The sequence below is a fragment of the Piliocolobus tephrosceles genome, chromosome 11 (assembly GCF_002776525.5).
Source record: "Piliocolobus tephrosceles isolate RC106 chromosome 11, ASM277652v3, whole genome shotgun sequence".
NCBI lineage: Eukaryota > Metazoa > Chordata > Mammalia > Primates > Cercopithecidae > Piliocolobus > Piliocolobus tephrosceles.
Window position 1 is genome coordinate 113,460,105 of NC_045444.1, and position 16,490 is coordinate 113,476,594.

General features: G+C 42.6%; 1 protein-coding gene across 7 annotated transcripts in view; it reads left to right on the forward strand.

Moving 5' to 3' along the window:
• The window catches only part of RHBDD1 (rhomboid domain containing 1), a 202,319-nt gene that overhangs the window by 148,835 nt on the left and 36,994 nt on the right, over nt 1-16,490 (forward strand). For 5 of the 7 annotated variants that reach the window (XM_023193836.1, XM_023193833.1, XM_023193835.1 and 2 more), the window contains one exon: nt 4,186-6,178. The exons of 1 other annotated variant lie outside the window; for it this stretch is intronic. In XM_023193836.1, the coding sequence (XP_023049604.1) occupies nt 4,186-4,280 (95 nt within the window). In that variant the 3' untranslated portion in view covers nt 4,281-6,178. Of the gene's footprint in view, nt 1-4,185; nt 6,179-16,490 lie in introns of those variants that run through there. One more of the 7 variants, XM_023193832.1, reaches the window with a different exon arrangement.

Consider the following 16,490-nt stretch of genomic DNA (forward strand, 5'->3'; position numbering starts at 1 on the left):
GGAGGCTGCTGAAATGAAGCATAGGATTCAACTGGAGACCGCTGAAAAGAAGCATAGGATTCACCTGGAGACTACTGAAAAGAAGCATAGGATTCAACTGGAGGCTGCTGAAATGAAGCATAGGATTCAACTGGAGGCCGCTGAAATGAAGCATAGGATTCAACTGGAGACTACTGAAAAGAAGCATAGGATTCAACTGGAGGCTGCTGAAATGAAGCATAGGATTCACCTGGAGACCGCTGAAAAGAAGCATAGGATTCACCTGGAGACTACTGAAAAGAAGCATAGGATTCAACTGGAGGCTGCTGAAATGAAGCATAGGATTCAACTGGAGGCCGCTGAAATGAAGCATAGGATTCAACTGGAGGCTGCTGAAAAGAAGCATAGGATTCAACTGGAGACCGCTGAAATGAAGCATAGGATTCAACTGGAGACCGCTGAAAAGAAGCATAGGATTCAACTGGAGACCGCTGAAATGAAGCATAGGATTCAACTGGAGACTACTGAAAAGAAGCATAGGATTCAACTGGAGGCCGCTGAAATGAAGCATAGGATTCAACTGGAGACTACTGAAAAGAAGCATAGGATTCAACTGGAGGCTGCTGAAATGAAGCACCTTGTGAAGGGTGTCTCCACGATTCCCAGGCAGAGCCAGGAAACTGTCTCCTAATTCCCTACTAACACTTTTGCCTTTACACTTACGGGGACGCCTCCTTCTACCACCCCAAGGACGCTCAGAAACACAAAGGTAAGACCCTTCGAGAAAGCCTGCAGAGAATGCTGGAGGTTAAGAAGACAGGTAATAGATCATATGACACAAGTGGAAACTATAGAAATAGTTTGACACATAAATGCAAAGGTGGGGAAGTAGAAGACAGAGCATACCTGAGACTGAGTGGACAGCCAGGTAGTCTTGTGCCGAGTGTGACTCCAACTCACAGCACACCCACAGTAGTCGGTGTACGCTAGTGGCTGACATCAACTTTGTGATTGTCTTCGAAATAAGTTTTTATGCTTAAAAACATTCCCCCCAGATCAACTCATATTCAGAACAGTGTAGTTTTCAGAACTGGAAACAAAGCAATTCAGCCATTCTTCAGAGAGTAAGATGGCTTTTATATCAAAAACACTGAGTTGGAAGGATTTAAAATACCTTAAGAGCTGGCATGATTACAAATCGGGCTTTATTGTGGTTTGGGTTGTTGTATTGTTATACCCAACGCCTTCTCGGTTCTCCTAGAAAGCCAAACCATGCTAGCAGCCGGTGGAATTTAAGGAGACCCACATGGGAACTTTAGATTCACGTCTTTGATATCAGCAGAGTCCCACAGAATTGAGGACTTAGACTGGACCTTCTTATTTTTCTGTTTTCAAATAGCAGTGAGCTTCCCACATGCCCATATCCGTGAAGAAAAGGGACACTGGGGTTGGGCAGGAAGGGCGGGGATGGTGAGAGGTGCAACCCTGAACACTTTCGGTGTGAGAACTGATGGCCACATGGGAAAGTGGGAAGAGACTCAGGTTTGCTGCTCTTCCTGCTAGCTTAGTGACCTCAGATGTGTCCCTAACACCTTCTGAGCCTCTGTTTTCTCATCTGCAAAACTGAGATGATTCTATTGGGAGTAAAAGCTAAGTGGAAAAGGGCACCTTGAAAGGGCTTTATAAAGAAGAGTATGATGATTGTTCTTCTCCTGACATGAGTTTTCTACTTCAGCATGTGGCATTTCTTTGGTTGGCTCAGCCCTGGTTCTCCTCGAATGCCCTGCAAATGGGTCCAAGGCTGTGTGTGCTGGCTGCTCCTTTTGAGAGCTGGACCTCGGGCACCTTCCCAGTCTGCCTCTTCTAATTCCTCCATGCAGTTCCCTTCATGGAAATTATTAATCCGCAGGCTTTTTCTTTTGAAGAAACGCTAAAGAAAACACCAGAGGACTCTGTGTTTCCCTCTGGGAGTCTAAGCAGTCTTTCAGCCTCCATGGGTTTCTGCCCTGTGGCCCGGAGTCAGGGTGCCACGTCGAGCTTGCTTCTGACTCTGTCCGCAGCTAGTTCTAACAGAGTTCCCAGTCCATCTGGAATGAGGTGTCAAGTCCTGGCCTGCACTCACAAGTGCAATTAAGACCAGTCTTTTTAAAAACAACTGTTAAAGGAAAAGGAATATTTGGAGCTCATCATATAAAACAGTTTTAAGCAATCAACTAATGGTGATTTGATTCATGAATTTGTAATTTCAAAGCATTTACCATTTTGAACAAAGATTCCTTTAAAATACATATGGCAAAAACAGTATCCAGGTTTTTAACTTTTAATCTTACAGTATTTATAAAATCTTTATGGTAAAAGTGTTATAAGCCTATAATATGTTTGAGTATCATCTTTAATGAAAGTTAACAAATTGGTCTATTTTTCACTGTATCAAAATGCCTTGAAGTAGGGATTTATCCAGCAGAAGTGAGTGTGGGGGCTAGGCCTGCCCTGTTTATGTTGGGGTGTTCTAGTCAGGAAGGGCACAAGGGGTTGGGGAGGTATAATTCTCCCATGCTCTCAACAGGAAATGAGAATCAGTTCTGGGGAAGCATTGGGATCTTCATCAGTAGAGAAGCAAAAATATAAAAAAGGGGTTGGCTTTGACTACTTTTTTGAATTTCTCTTTGACAACGGAAACTTCAGCTGTGGATTGAAAAGACGGACTCCGTTTCCCACTGCTTTCTCTAACATCTTTTCACTATGGTTTTAACAGTTGCCATGTCAGCTTATACATAAATGGACACATCTTTGAAAAGGTGCCACTCTTGCGCAATAAGCAAGAGGGATCGACTGTTTGTTCACTTGCTTTCCCTCCTGGCTTAACTGTGCTTTGCCCACCCTCCCTTCCCAGCCAGGCCAGTGCTGCCAGAACATTTGGTCCCGAATGAGTTGTTTCAGAACCTCACTGGGCAGTGTTGGAAGTTGTAAGCAGGTGCTGTTGAGTCAAGTCCATACACTTATTGAACAGCTACTGTGTGTTCAGAACTGTCCCCAATGCTGGGGAGAGGGAGACATGTCAGAGGGATCCCCCACCATTTTAGAGCTTATGATCCTGGTAGGAGAGAGAAGAGTGGTCCTGAAATGCCCACACATCTGGCAGGATGTGGTGATGATTGAAAGAAGACAACCAAACGGAAGGTGCTGAAAGCTGAAGAGTTTGAATTGGGAGAGTTCTTCTGTTGGTTCCATCGGGGGTGGCCTAGCATTACAAGAGTGAGTAAGACTTCTGGTTGATGTAGGTGATGGGAGAGAGCCTTTCAGGGCAAATTACCAGGGTTAGCAGAGCTATAGTAATGAAAAGGTACAGCCTTTTCGGTCCCCATGCTTAGAAGTAAACCTCTACTTACCCGTATCTATCAGCGATGCATCTTCCCGGTTGCCTTATAGGGAATATTGAAGCTCTTTCATTAGCTTTAGGTTGCTGGTTCCTTGAGATCAAGGACTATGTATTTTTCTCCCCTTATTACTACTCATGACGCCTGGGAGAATGTTTTCTTACGTAGTGATTGAAATTCTTGTATCATTACAAACTGTGTTTTTGGTAAGTTTGCATCCCTGAGAAACTCTTTTCAGTAACGATTTCCACAGTCCTTCATATGATCTTGAAATATGCCTGCATTTTTGTTTGCATGCCCAGATATTGATCAGTATGGTAACTGTGCTCCAGTGGTTGTGTGTTTCAATCACGCATGATTCTGATTAGCCACATTGGTGCAGGAGGCAGCACGTTAGAAGGAAGAAAAGGAGCACCCAAAGGCTGATCAGAAGAAGCCAAACCAGCCTAGTTGGTGGGGGAAGTTAGTAAAGGTGGCAACAAATTATATATGGGTATTTAAAAAAAAGACAATAAGCCCTTGAGACACTATGTAAGCCTGAATGATGCAAATTATGGAGCACGGTGGAAGGAAAAATACAAGTGGGAAGATGATCAAGAAGCCTCAAAATGAGTCAAATCAGGTTCGTGGCTGAACCACTCTAAAAATATTTACTTGATGTTGAAATTTAGTACTGACAGCTGAAGTTGAAAAATCTTTTGTTATATTTCTGTTTTGTGTTAAAATAAAGATGACACCCAAGCTATCATTTTGTTCCCTTGGAATCGTAGGGTACACAGGCCTTGTGATGTCGGAACGATTGATTTTTCCTTTGGCTTTCTCGCTACAGGAAATACCAGAAATAGCCCACCACCCTACGGGTTTCATCTCTCACCAGAAGAAGAAATGAGGAGACAGCGGCTTCACAGATTCGATAACCAGTGAGGTGGCGTCTTGGGAAGACATGGTCTATTCGTGTAATTATTGCCCATTTGGCTCATTCCTGAAGCCCCTAATTCATTTTAATTCATTTTAAACAAAAGCAGAGTGCACCGGTATTGCTCCAGACCGCTCGCATCGCCTGGGACAGTCCTCCCAGTGGCCCCTATGAGTCAACTCACAGCTTGCTGGGAGTGGGCCTTCTCCTGGCCTTGTTCTTGCTCATAAACAGGTCACTTCCTCCACGAAGGGACCAGTTTCCACACTCCCTCCTCTCACTGCTGACTCAGCAATGCCTCTGCTTTGGTCTGCTTTTGAAGACTGTGACCTTCACCAGGAGGTTTTCCTTTCACCAGTCAGGAAGATTAGTCCCTCATTCTGCCTGGAGAGCCCCGTGTTTGACTTGGCAGCGGGTGTGGAGCCATCCCCGCGTCCTCCTGGCGCATTGCCACTGCGGCTGTCCAGGAACAGGATGTGGCTGCCTTGGCCGAATGTTGTCCTACTCTCCCCAACCCCGACGCCTTGGCACCTCGGGCCCCTGCATCTGGCTGGTGTTTGCAGGGCTTTTGCTTTGCTCTGGTATTGCTCTGCCTTTATAGAAAGTCTTATTGAAGAAGTATAAGAAAGGCCTAAGGTGGGGAAGACTCCTACACACACCATTAGTATCAGTGACACCAGCAGTGTAGGTTCCCAGCCACTTCCCAGTGGCAGCTTGTGTGCCCAGGAGATAGGACATCATTTAACAAACCAGCAAAGTAACAGCAGATGCAACATACAGAGTACAGCAAAGGCATTTGGTGGATCGGTCACTAGAGATCTATCTTGCAGAAAGTATGTTTTTCCTCATAAAAGTGCCTCTTAATTGGCCATTGTACCAGCCACTTGTCCTAGCCAAATGTCCAAAACATGCCCTTGGGCCCCGCAATGTTACAATCCACAGATTGTCTGTCTGAGTCATTTAAGGCATTTCCTGGTGCTTGTGTTCCATGAATAAAAGGACAAAAGTCAGAAGATCACTGATGTCTTACTGTCACAGAGATATTTTAAAATAGAGAAGTAGGAAAAGATTTTCCTTTTTTGATCTACAATTTATATAGTTTTCTGATTATGCACATAAAAGATATGCCTTCCATATGCATAAAGCAAACATGTGGAAAGAAATATACCCAAATGTTAGCAGGGGTCATCTTTGGGAGTGGAGTCCATGGGATTTTGCTTTCTTCATTTTTATACTTTTATATTACTGTGTTGGAAGATGTGTTTTATGTGTGTGTGTTAATATAAATTGTACCGGTGAGTCCAGAAGCTTTAATTGTGTTAAAATTAAAATAGTCAAGCTAAATGTTACTTCTCTCTCCCAAATTCTGTAAGTTTGACTCCCGTTGCCCCAAGTAGAAGTAACTTCTTTCTTGCGTGCCACTTTTATAGCATTTGGTAATTCTGCTATAACACTTATATCTTGCCCCTATTATTATCTGTGCACAGCTACACAAAGGTGTGCCTTCTACCTGGGAACATGGATTGTGAATGACTCTGTAATGAGGCCTGAGTCTTCGTTATCTTTCCACTCACTCCCTGTCTCCCCTTTCCAACCCCAAAGGCTCATTAAATGTCAGTGTTTCACCAAAGTATTTTTTCAGTTGTATTAAGAGTCCAATCACTGTATATGGAAGTATTTTATTTTTTATTTTTTTATATCACTTGAGACCACTAATAGTACTTCCTTGCTCTGTTTGACTTGTCAGATACAAAGACATAGGATTAGATTTTGGGTGGTAAAATTGTGATACGCGTGGCTGTTTGTGGAGTGGAACATCTTAGTGATGTGAGAAAGGTGATTTTAGTTATAAATGTAAGCCAGTTATTTTAGCACAACAATAAAGATGTTCTGGAAATTATTATAATTATTTTAGTTAATAGACTTGCCTGTAACAAGTGCTTATTGTTTGGAATGTCCATTTTATTTTATTTTCCTCTACAATAAGGAATCCCTAAAGTTATGCCAACAAACTGGAACTGGATTGAGAAAGACAAAAGGAAGTGAGCAAGTCTATTAGACTAATTATCTCTAGTAGGGAATAAGCACTTGGAGCTAATTTTTTAATTTGGTTGATTTAATAGTAGTTCCCTGATTGCTAAGCCCCTGGTTCCCACAGTTTGGTGTGGTCAGTCAACTTAAGAGACCTCTTAATGCAGAATCTTTACTTGGTTCTGAAGAGAAGGGAGTAGTTAAAATTGCTTCCTTTTAATGACTCTGAATGTATTGCCTGTGATTCCAAAGTTGTACATAATTGTTCAGACCTCCTCCATCCTTTTAAATTGCCTGCTACGGTAAATAACTAGTTTGAGTAGAACTAGAGCCTGTCTACCTATTTGACACATGTCCTGCTGCCTGGGGAGTAAGCAAGCTAAAGGGATGAGAAAGACCACCTCCCCCTACCCTGCAAATTGCACTGCAAGGCAGAGCAAGAATGGGGAAGCTGGCAGACCTGGCCTCCTTGTTCCCAGTCTTAGTTTTTCTTGAGAGATTCAGTATTCAGTAAAGAATAGTAGTCAATTTGAAAGATATATATATATATTTTTTTTTTTTTTATTATTATTATACTTTAACTTCTAGGGTACATGTGCATAACGTGCAGGTTTGTTACATATGTATACTTGTGCCATGTTGGTGTGCTGCACCCATCAACTCGTCAGCACCCATCAATTCGTCATTTATATCAGGTATAACTCCCAATGCAATCCCTCCCCCCTCCCCCCTCCCTATGATAGGCCCCGATGTGTGATGTTCCCCTTCCCGAGTCCAAGTGATCTCATTGTTCAGTTCCCACCTATGAGTGAGAACATGTGGTGTTTGGTTTTCTGTTCTTGTGATAGTTTGCTAAGAATGATGGTTTCCAGCTGCATCCATGTCCCTACAAAGGATGCAAACTCATCCTTTTTTATGGCTGCATAGTATTCCATGGTGTATATGTGCCACATTTTCTTAATCCAGTCTGTCACAGATGGACATTTGGGTTGAATCCAAGTCTTTGCTATTGTGAATAGTGCCGCAGTAAACATACGTGTGCATGTGTCTTTGTAGCAGCATGATTTATAATCCTTTGGGTATATACCTAGTAATGGGATGGCTGGGTCATATGGTACATCTAGTTCTAGATCCTTGAGGAATTGCCATACTGTTTTCCATAATGGTTGAACTAGTTTACAATCCCACCAACAGTGTAAAAGTGTTCCTATTTCTCCACATCCTCTCCAGCACCTGTTGTTTCCTGACTTTTTAATGATTGCCATTCTAACTGGTGTGAGATGGTATCTCATTGTGGTTTTGATTTGCATTTCTCTGATGGCCAGTGATGACGAGCATTTTTTCATGTGTCTGTTGGCTGTATGAATGTCTTCTTTTGAGAAATGTCTGTTCATATCCTTTGCCCACTTTTTGATGGGGTGGTTTGTTTTTTTCTTGTAAATTTGTTTGAGTTCTTTGTAGGTTCTGGATATCAGCCCTTTGTCAGATGAGTAGATTGCAAAAATTTTCTCCCATTCTGTAGGTTGCCTGTTCACTCTGATGGTAGTTTCTTTTGCTGTGCAGAAGCTCTTTAGTTTAATTAGATCCCATTTGTCAATTTTGGCTTTTGCTGCCGTTGCTTTTGGTGTTTTAGACATGAAGTCCTTGCCCATGCCTATGTCCTGAATGGTACTACCTAGGTTTTCTTCTAGGGTTTTTATGGTATTAGGTCTAACATTTAAGTCTCTAATCCATCTTGAATTAATTTTCATACAAGGAGTAAGGAAAGGATCCAGTTTCAGCTTTCTACTTATGGCTAGCCAATTTTCCCAGCACCATTTATTAAATAGGGAATCCTTTCCCCATTTCTTGTTTCTCTCAGGTTTGTCAAAGATCAGATGGCTGTAGATGTGTGGTATTATTTCTGAGGACTCTGTTCTGTTCCATTGGTCTATATCTCTATTTTGGTACCAGTACCATGCTGTTTTGGTTACTGTAGCCTTGTAGTATAGTTTGAAGTCAGGTAGTGTGATGCCTCCAGCTTTGTTCTTTTGACTTAGGATTGTCTTGGCAATGCGGGCTCTTTTTTCGTTCCATATGAATTTTAAAGCAGTTTTTTCCAATTCGGTGAAGAAACTCATTGGTAGCTTGATGGGGATGGCATTGAATCTATAAATAACCTTGGGCAGTATGACCATTTTCACGATATTGATTCTTCCTATCCATGAGCATGGTATGTTCTTCCATTTGTTTGTGTCCTCTTTGATTTCACTGAGCAGTGGTTTGTAGTTCTCCTTGAAGAGGTCCTTTACATCCCTTGTAAGTTGGATTCCTAGGTATTTTATTCTCTTTGAAGCTATTGTGAATGGAAGTTCATTCCTGATTTGGCTCTCTGCTTGTCTGTTACTGGTGTATAAGAATGCTTGTGATTTTTGCACATTAATTTTGTATCCTGAGACTTTGCTGAAGTTGCTTATCAGCTTAAGGAGATTTTGGGCTGAGACGATGGGGTTTTCTAAATATACAATCATGTCGTCTGCAAACAGGGACAATTTGACTTCTTCTTTTCCTAACCGTATACCCTTTATTTCTTTCTCTTGCCTGATTGCCCTAGCCAGAACTTCCAACACTATGTTGAATAGGAGTGGTGAGAGAGGGCATCCCTGTCTTGTGCCAGTTTTCAGAGGGAAATTTTCCAGTTTTTGCCCATTCAGTATGATATTGGCTGTGGGTTTGTCATAAATAGCTCTTATTATTTTGAGGTACGTTCCATCAATACCGAATTTATTGAGCGTTTTTAGCATGAAGGGCTGTTGAATTTTGTCAAAAGCCTTTTCTGCATCTATTGAGATAATCATGTGGTTCTTGTCTTTGGTTCTGTTTATATGCTGGATTATGTTTATTGATTTGCGAATGTTGAACCAGCCTTGCATCCCAGGGATGAAGCCCACTTGATCATGGTGGATAAGCTTTTTGATGTGCTGCTGCATCCGGTTTGCCCGTATTTTATTGAGAATTTTTGCATCGATGTTCATCAGGGAGATTGGTCTAAAATTCTCTTTTTATGTTGTGTCTCTGCCAGGCTTTGGTACAGGATGATGTTGGCCTCATAAAATGAGTTAGGGAGGATTCCCTCTTTTTCTATTAGTTGGAATAGTTTCAGAAGGAATGGTACCAGCTCCTCCTTGTACCTCTGGTAGAATTCAGCTGTGAATGCATCTGGTCCTGGACTTTTTTTGGTTGGTAGGCGATTAATTATTGCCTCAATTTCAGAGCCTGCTATTGGTCTATTCAGGGATTCAGCTTCTTCCTGGTTTAGTCTTGGAAGAGTGTAAGTGTCCAGGAAATTATCCATTTCTTCTAGATTTTCTAGTTGATTTGCGTAGAGGTGTTTATAGTATTCTCTGATGGTAGTTTGTATTTCTGTGGGGTCGGTGGTGGTATCCCCTTTATCATTTTTTATTGCGTCTATTTGATTCTTCTCTCTTTTCTTCTTTATTAGTCTTGCTAGTGGTCTGCCAATTTTGTTGATCTTTTCAGAAAACCAACTCCTGGATTCATTTATTTTTTGGAGGGTTTTTTGTGTCTATCTCCTTGAGTTCTGCTGTGATCTTAGTTATTTCTTGTCTTCTGCTAGCTTTTGAATGTGTTTGCTCTTGCCTCTCTAGTTCTTTTAATTGTGATGTTAGAGTGTCAATTTTAGATCTTTCCAGCTTTCTCTTGTGGGCATTTAGTGCTGTAAATTTCCCTCTACACACTGCTTTAAATGTGTCCCAGAGATTCTGGTATGTTGTATCTTTGTTCTCATTGGTTTCAAAGAACATCTTTATTTTTGCCTTCATTTCATTATGTACCCAGTAGTCATTCAGGAGCAAGTTGTTCAGTTTCCATGTAGTTGAGCGGTTTTGATTGAGTTTCTTAGTCCTGAGTTCTAGTTTGATTGCACTGTGGTCTGAGAGACAGTTTGTTATAATTTCTGTTCTTGTACATTTGCTGAGGAGTGCTTTACTTCCAATTATGTGGTCAATTTTGGAATAAGTGCGATGTGGTGCTGAGAAGAATGTATATTCTGTTGACTTGGGGTGGAGAGTTCTATAGATGTCTGTTAGGTCTGCTTGGTGCAGAGATGAGTTCAATTCCTGGATATCCTTGTTAACTTTCTGTCTCGTTGATCTGTCTAATGTTGACAGTGGAGTGTTGAAGTCTCCCATTATTATTGTATGGGAGTCTAAGTCTCTTTGTAAGTCTCTAAGGACTTGCTTTATGAATCTGGGTGCTCCTGTATTGGGTGCATATATATTTAGGATAGTTAGCTCTTCCTGTTAAATAGATCCCTTTACCATTATGTAATGGCCTTCTTTGTCTCTTTTGATCTTTGATGGTTTAAAGTCTGTTTTATCAGAGACTAGGATTGCAACCCCTGCTTTTTTTTGTTCTCCATTTGCTTGGTAGATCTTCCTCCATCCTTTTATTTTGAGCCTATGTATGTCTCTGCATGTGAGATGGGTCTCCTGAAGACAGCAGACTGATGGGTCTTGACTCTTTATCCAGTTTGCCAGTCTGTGTCTTTTTATTGGAGCATTTAGTCCATTTACATTTAAGGTTAATATTGTTATGTGTGAACTTGATCCTGCCATTATGATAGTAACTGGTTATTTTGCTCATTATTTGATACAGTTTCTTCCTAGCCTCGATGGTCTTTACATTTTGGCATGTTTTTGCAATGGCTGGTACCGGTTGTTCCTTTCCATGTTTAGGGCTTCCTTCAGGGTCTCTTGTAAGGCAGGCCTGGTGGTGACAAAATCTCTAAGCATTTGCTTATCTGTAAAGGATTTTATTTCTCCTTCACTGATGAAACTTAGTTTGGCTGGATATGAAATTCTGGGTTTAAAATTCTTTTCTTTAAGAACGTTGAATATTGGCCCCCACTCTCTTCTGGCTTGTAGAGTTTCTGCTGAGAGATCTGCTGTTAGTCTGATGGGCTTCCCTCTGTGGGTAACCTGACCTTTCTCTCTGGCTGCCCTTAAGATTTTTTCCTTCATTTCAACTTTGGTGAATCTGGCAATTATGTGTCTTGGAGTTGCTCTTCTGGAGGAGTATCTTTGTGGCATTCTCTGTATTTCCTGAATTTGAATGTTGGCCTGCCCTACTAGGTTGGGGAAGTTCTCCTGGATGATATCCTGAAGAGTGTTTTCCAACTTGGTTCCATTTTCCCCCTCACTTTCAGGCACCCCAATCAGACGTAGATTTGGTCTTTTTACATAATCCCATACTTCTTGCAGGCTTTGTTCATTTCTTTTTCTTCTTTTTTCTTTTGGTTTCTCTTCTCGCTTCATTTCATTCATTTGATCCTCAATCGCTGATACTCTTTCTTCCAGTTGATCGAGTCGGTTACTGAAGCTTGTGGATTTGTCACGTATTTCTCGTGTCATGGTTTTCATCTCTGTCATTTCGTTTATGACCTTCTCTGCATTAATTAGTCTAGCTGTCAATTCTTTTCACTCTTTTTTCAAGATTTTTAGTTTCTTTGCTCTGGGTACGTAATTCCTCCTTTAGCTCTGAGAAGTTTGATGGACTGAAGCCTTCTTCTCTCATCTCGTCAAAGTCATTCTCTGACCAGCTTTGATCTGTTGCTGGCGATGAGCTGGGCTCCTTTGCAGGGGGAGATGCGCTCTTATTTTTTGAATTTCCAGCTTTTCTGCCCTGCTTTTTCCCCATCTTTGTGGTTTTATCTGCCTCTGGTCTTTGATGATGGTGACGTACTGATGGGGTTTTGGTATAGGTGTCCTTCCTGTTTGATAGTTTTCCTTCTAACAGTCAGGACCCTCAGCTGCAGGTCTGTTGGAGATTGCTTGAGGTCCACTCCAGACCCTGTTTGCCTGGGTATCAGCAGCAGAGGTTGCAGAAGATAGAATATTGCTGAACAGCGAGTGTACCTGTCTGATTCTTACTTTGGAAGCTTCCTCTCAGGGGTGTACTCCACCCTGCGAGGTGTGGGGTGTCAGACTGCCCCTAGTGGGGGATGTCTCCCAGTTAGGCTACTCAGGGGTCAGGGACCCACTTGAGCAGGCAGTCTGCCCCTTCTCAGATCTCAACCTCCGTGTGGGGAGATCCACTGCTCTCTTCAAGGCTGTCAGACAGAGTCGTTTGCGTCTGCAGAGGTTTCTGCTGCTTTTTTATTGTTTAGCTGTGCCCTGTCCCCAGAGGTGGAGTCTACAGAGACAGGCAGGTTTCCTTGAGCTGCTGTGAGCTCCACCCAGTTCGAGCTTCCCAGCGGCTTTGTTTACCTACTTAAGCCTCAGCAATGGCGGGTGCCCCTCCCCAAGCCTCGCTGCTGCCTTGCGGTTAGATCGCAGACTGCTGTGCTGGCAATGAGGGAGGCTCCGTGGCCATGGGACCTTCCCGGCCAGGTGTGGGATATAATCTCCTGGTGTGCCCGTTTGCTTAAAGCGCAGTATTGGGGTGGGAGTTACCCGATTTTCCAGGTGTCTCAGTTCCCCTGGCTAGGAAAAGGGATTCCCTTCCCCCTTGTGCTTCCCAGGTGAGGCAATGCCTCGCCCTGCTTCAGCTCTCGCTGGTTGGGCTGCAGCAGCTTACCAGCACCGATTGTCCGGCACTCCCCAGTGAGATGACCCCAGTACCTCAGTTGAAAATGCAGAAATCACCGGTCTTCTGTGTCGCTCGCGCTGGGAGTTGGAGACTGGAGCTGTTCCTATTCGGCCATCTTGCTCCGCCCATCTATATATATATATTTTTATATATACATATAAAACTTCCTTTCCCTTCCCATGAATCATTGCAGTCATTCCCTAAGTTTCTTCTCTTTTTTTTTTTTTCATGGATGCTAGTATTGTATTTTAGAATCACAGATGCTCAGCTTAGAGAGTCTCAATATCTCAATTATTTGCTCTGTTCAATACTTATAAGAATACTTCCTCACTCAATTCTACATAACTCCAGCTTAGTCTTCTAAAATTCACTTTCATGATGCCACTCAGTATCTCAAATACCTTTCATTGGCTCTCTGCTGCCAAAGGATAAGGGTCAAAGTCATTAGCCTCGACAGTGGGCTCCAACCAACCCTTGGACCTCAGCCCCATTTATCCATCACAGAGGCTGGTAACTAGTCTCACTGCTCAGGCTGTGAGTGTGCCTGATCTTGTGACATTCTGTGCTATGCTTTTACATGGAACAGCTCTTTCCTTTCTCTTGGCCCATCCAGATCCTCCTCATCCAGCCCCCATCTGAATCCTATAACAGACACAACCACATCAACACAGTTTCCACATACCACTTGGAATTGCTGATTATGCTGCAATGAGAGAATGGCTTTTGTCTTTAGATTATAAGCTTCATGAGGGCAGGAACCATCTGTTTTTCTCTCTCTCTTCACAGTGCCTTTAGAAGTGCTTTGTCTGGAATGTCAGAACCGATAAATACTTGTGGATTGAAACAGAAAGAGAAGCTCATTTATACTGTCACCAGTGCTGCACGTAGACACTAGTGCCTGCTGCTTATTGATACTATTGTAGGTCTTTTTTTCCCCCTTGAATCACATCAAGGAAAGAATGATGGAAAGCATTTGCTGGTAGAGATAGAGACTTCGGGGCCTTTTTCAGTCTGAAGACATGTCCCACTGCATCTGCATCGAATGCTGTGACCTGGTACACAAAGCCCAAGATTCCCACACAACAAAGAAGTGTCACCAAGGAGTCCCTGTGAATAGTACCAAGTCTGGCCATGTGCTTTTTATAGGTCTGCGTGGGATGTGTCTGTGCTAACATTTTTTTCTTCTGTGATATTTAGGGGCAGAGAATCATCTTGACATCTTGATCAGATGACAGATGAATTGGCAGACTTAGATATATGATTTATACTTTAGAAAAACTAAAATGTTGCTAATATAGAAATATTAAATTTGGTCATAATACATATTGCCGCTTAGGAAGAGAGTAGTGGCATAAAATCAATGGTATCATGTGGCTTAAAGAGACACACACAAGCAAAACCCTAGAAAAAACACTTCTGCTATGTGGCTCTCTGGATGCGAAACTGGATCCCTTCTCTAAGTGTTTTGAAAAACACTGCTCAGCCACCTCCAGTGAGGGTTTCCTGCCAGGAAGTTGTGAAATTACTGTTTCTTTCTCTCACTCTATTTCCCCCTTAGATAACTTGTTTAGTGCCTGGATGGAAATTCTAAAAACGAAAATGAAATGAAAGTTTGTAACTTAAGAGATTCATGATATTTATTTGAGATGCTTGCAAGTTATTGCCTGCCTCTGACCTTGAGATACTGTCTCTTTACAAGATCCTCTCCCTCAGCAATTTAAATCTATCTTGCATATCCTTAGTGTCAGATAATTATTCACACAATTGAACAAGGTCTTCAGACTCTCGTTATAGAGGAGCACAAGGCCAACCTCTCTGCTCTTCAGGGTGTGCACCCAGGGCCCACAGCACCTGGGAGCTTCTACAAATTCAGACTGCTGCTCCACAGACCAAATGATCAGAATCTACATTTTAGCAAGTCCCCTGTGGTTTATAGGCACCAAAGTACTTCTCAAATTTCAGTGCACACAAGTGCATTTAACACCATTTATTGCATGTAAAGCGGACTGACTGCTTGGGGACCAGAAGAACATTTTACTCCTCATTATACAATTTTCCCTACTTTTATCAAACATAATAATGATTACAGGTTGAGAATTTCATCTTTGGCTGATAAAATTATAACCACTAAGTATATAATCACTGAGGATGCAAGCTACCCCCTAGAAATAATGTATGAAGGAATTGCCTTGCTGGCAAATGGGAGAATAAAAATGACTAAGCTGGCTGGTGCTGCAGAGACTGAGCATCAAGTAAGGGCCTTCGGATCCTCCTTTCTCCAGCTCAGAGCAGTTGTCCTAAATGACTGACCTTGGGTTTCTAGGGGCTCCAGAGGTGATAGGGTTTGGCTGTGTCCCCACCCATATCTCATCTTGAATTCCCACATGTCATGGGAGGGACTCGGTGGGAGGTCATGGAATCATGGGGGCAGGTCTTTCCCATGCTGTTCTGGTGATTGATAGTGAATATGTCTCACGAGATCTGATGGTTTTGAAAAGGGGAGTTTCCCTGCACAAGCTCTCTTCTCTTGTCAGCCGCCATGTGAGACATGCCTTTCACCTTCTGCCATGATTGTGAGGCCTCCCCAGGCCCGTGGAATTGTAAGTCCAATAAACTTCTTTCTTTTGTAAATTGCCCAGTCTCGGGTATGTCTTTTATCAGCAGCATGAAAATGAACTAATACAGGAGACATGGCTGGTTTTCAGTTGACCCTGAGATATAGGCCTCTGAGATCCCCCAAAAGAGCTCTGTCCTCATGGGTTCCTCACCCCTTCCCTCCAGAACAGCTTGAGAGAGTCTCCAAGCTGAGCTGGATGGGCTACCTTAGAACCCGTAAAACAAGGGGCTTTGCAGTGACAGGAGCAATCCAGGACACCTCTATGTGAGACCCTCTATTTTCTAACCATTTCACAAATGGGGAAAGCCCCTGCGAGGTAATGGAGTAAAGGATAAAAGCATTATCTTTAAGAACAGACAGATGAGGGTTTGGATTCTACTAGATGGTGACTGTATGACCTTAAAGAAGTTACTTATTCTCTCAAAAGCTCAGTTTCCTTGTCCGCAAAATAGGACAGCTGTACGGTTGACAGGAAGCATATATAGCAGAGCCAGTACTGCTCCTGTCACATAGTAGATGGTCAGGAAATGTTAGTTGAGTATCCTTATTATTTCTCTTATCAGGTAAAAGGTTGACCCAAATACCAATGAAGTTCCTTCCTACTTAAAAGTCAGTCCAAGGCTGGGTGCAGCAGCTCATGCCTGTAATCCCAATGCTTTGGCAGGCTGAGGCAGGAGGATGATTTGAAGCCAAGAGTTTAAGACTAACCTGGGCAACAGAGCAGGACCCTGCTTCTACAAAACTTAAAAATTAGCCACAGTAGCACATGCTTGTAGCCCAGCTACTGGGGGGGCTGAGGCAGAAGGATCACTCGAGCCTGTGAGGTCAAGGCTCCAGTGAGCCATGATTGTACCACTGCACTCAGCCTGGGCAACAGAGTAAGATCATGACTCTTTAAAAAAAAAAAAAAGTCCACAAAACAGTTATTAAATATCTACACTCCACCTATCCTCATGTCTGGCTGGAAAGAGAAATGTAATCA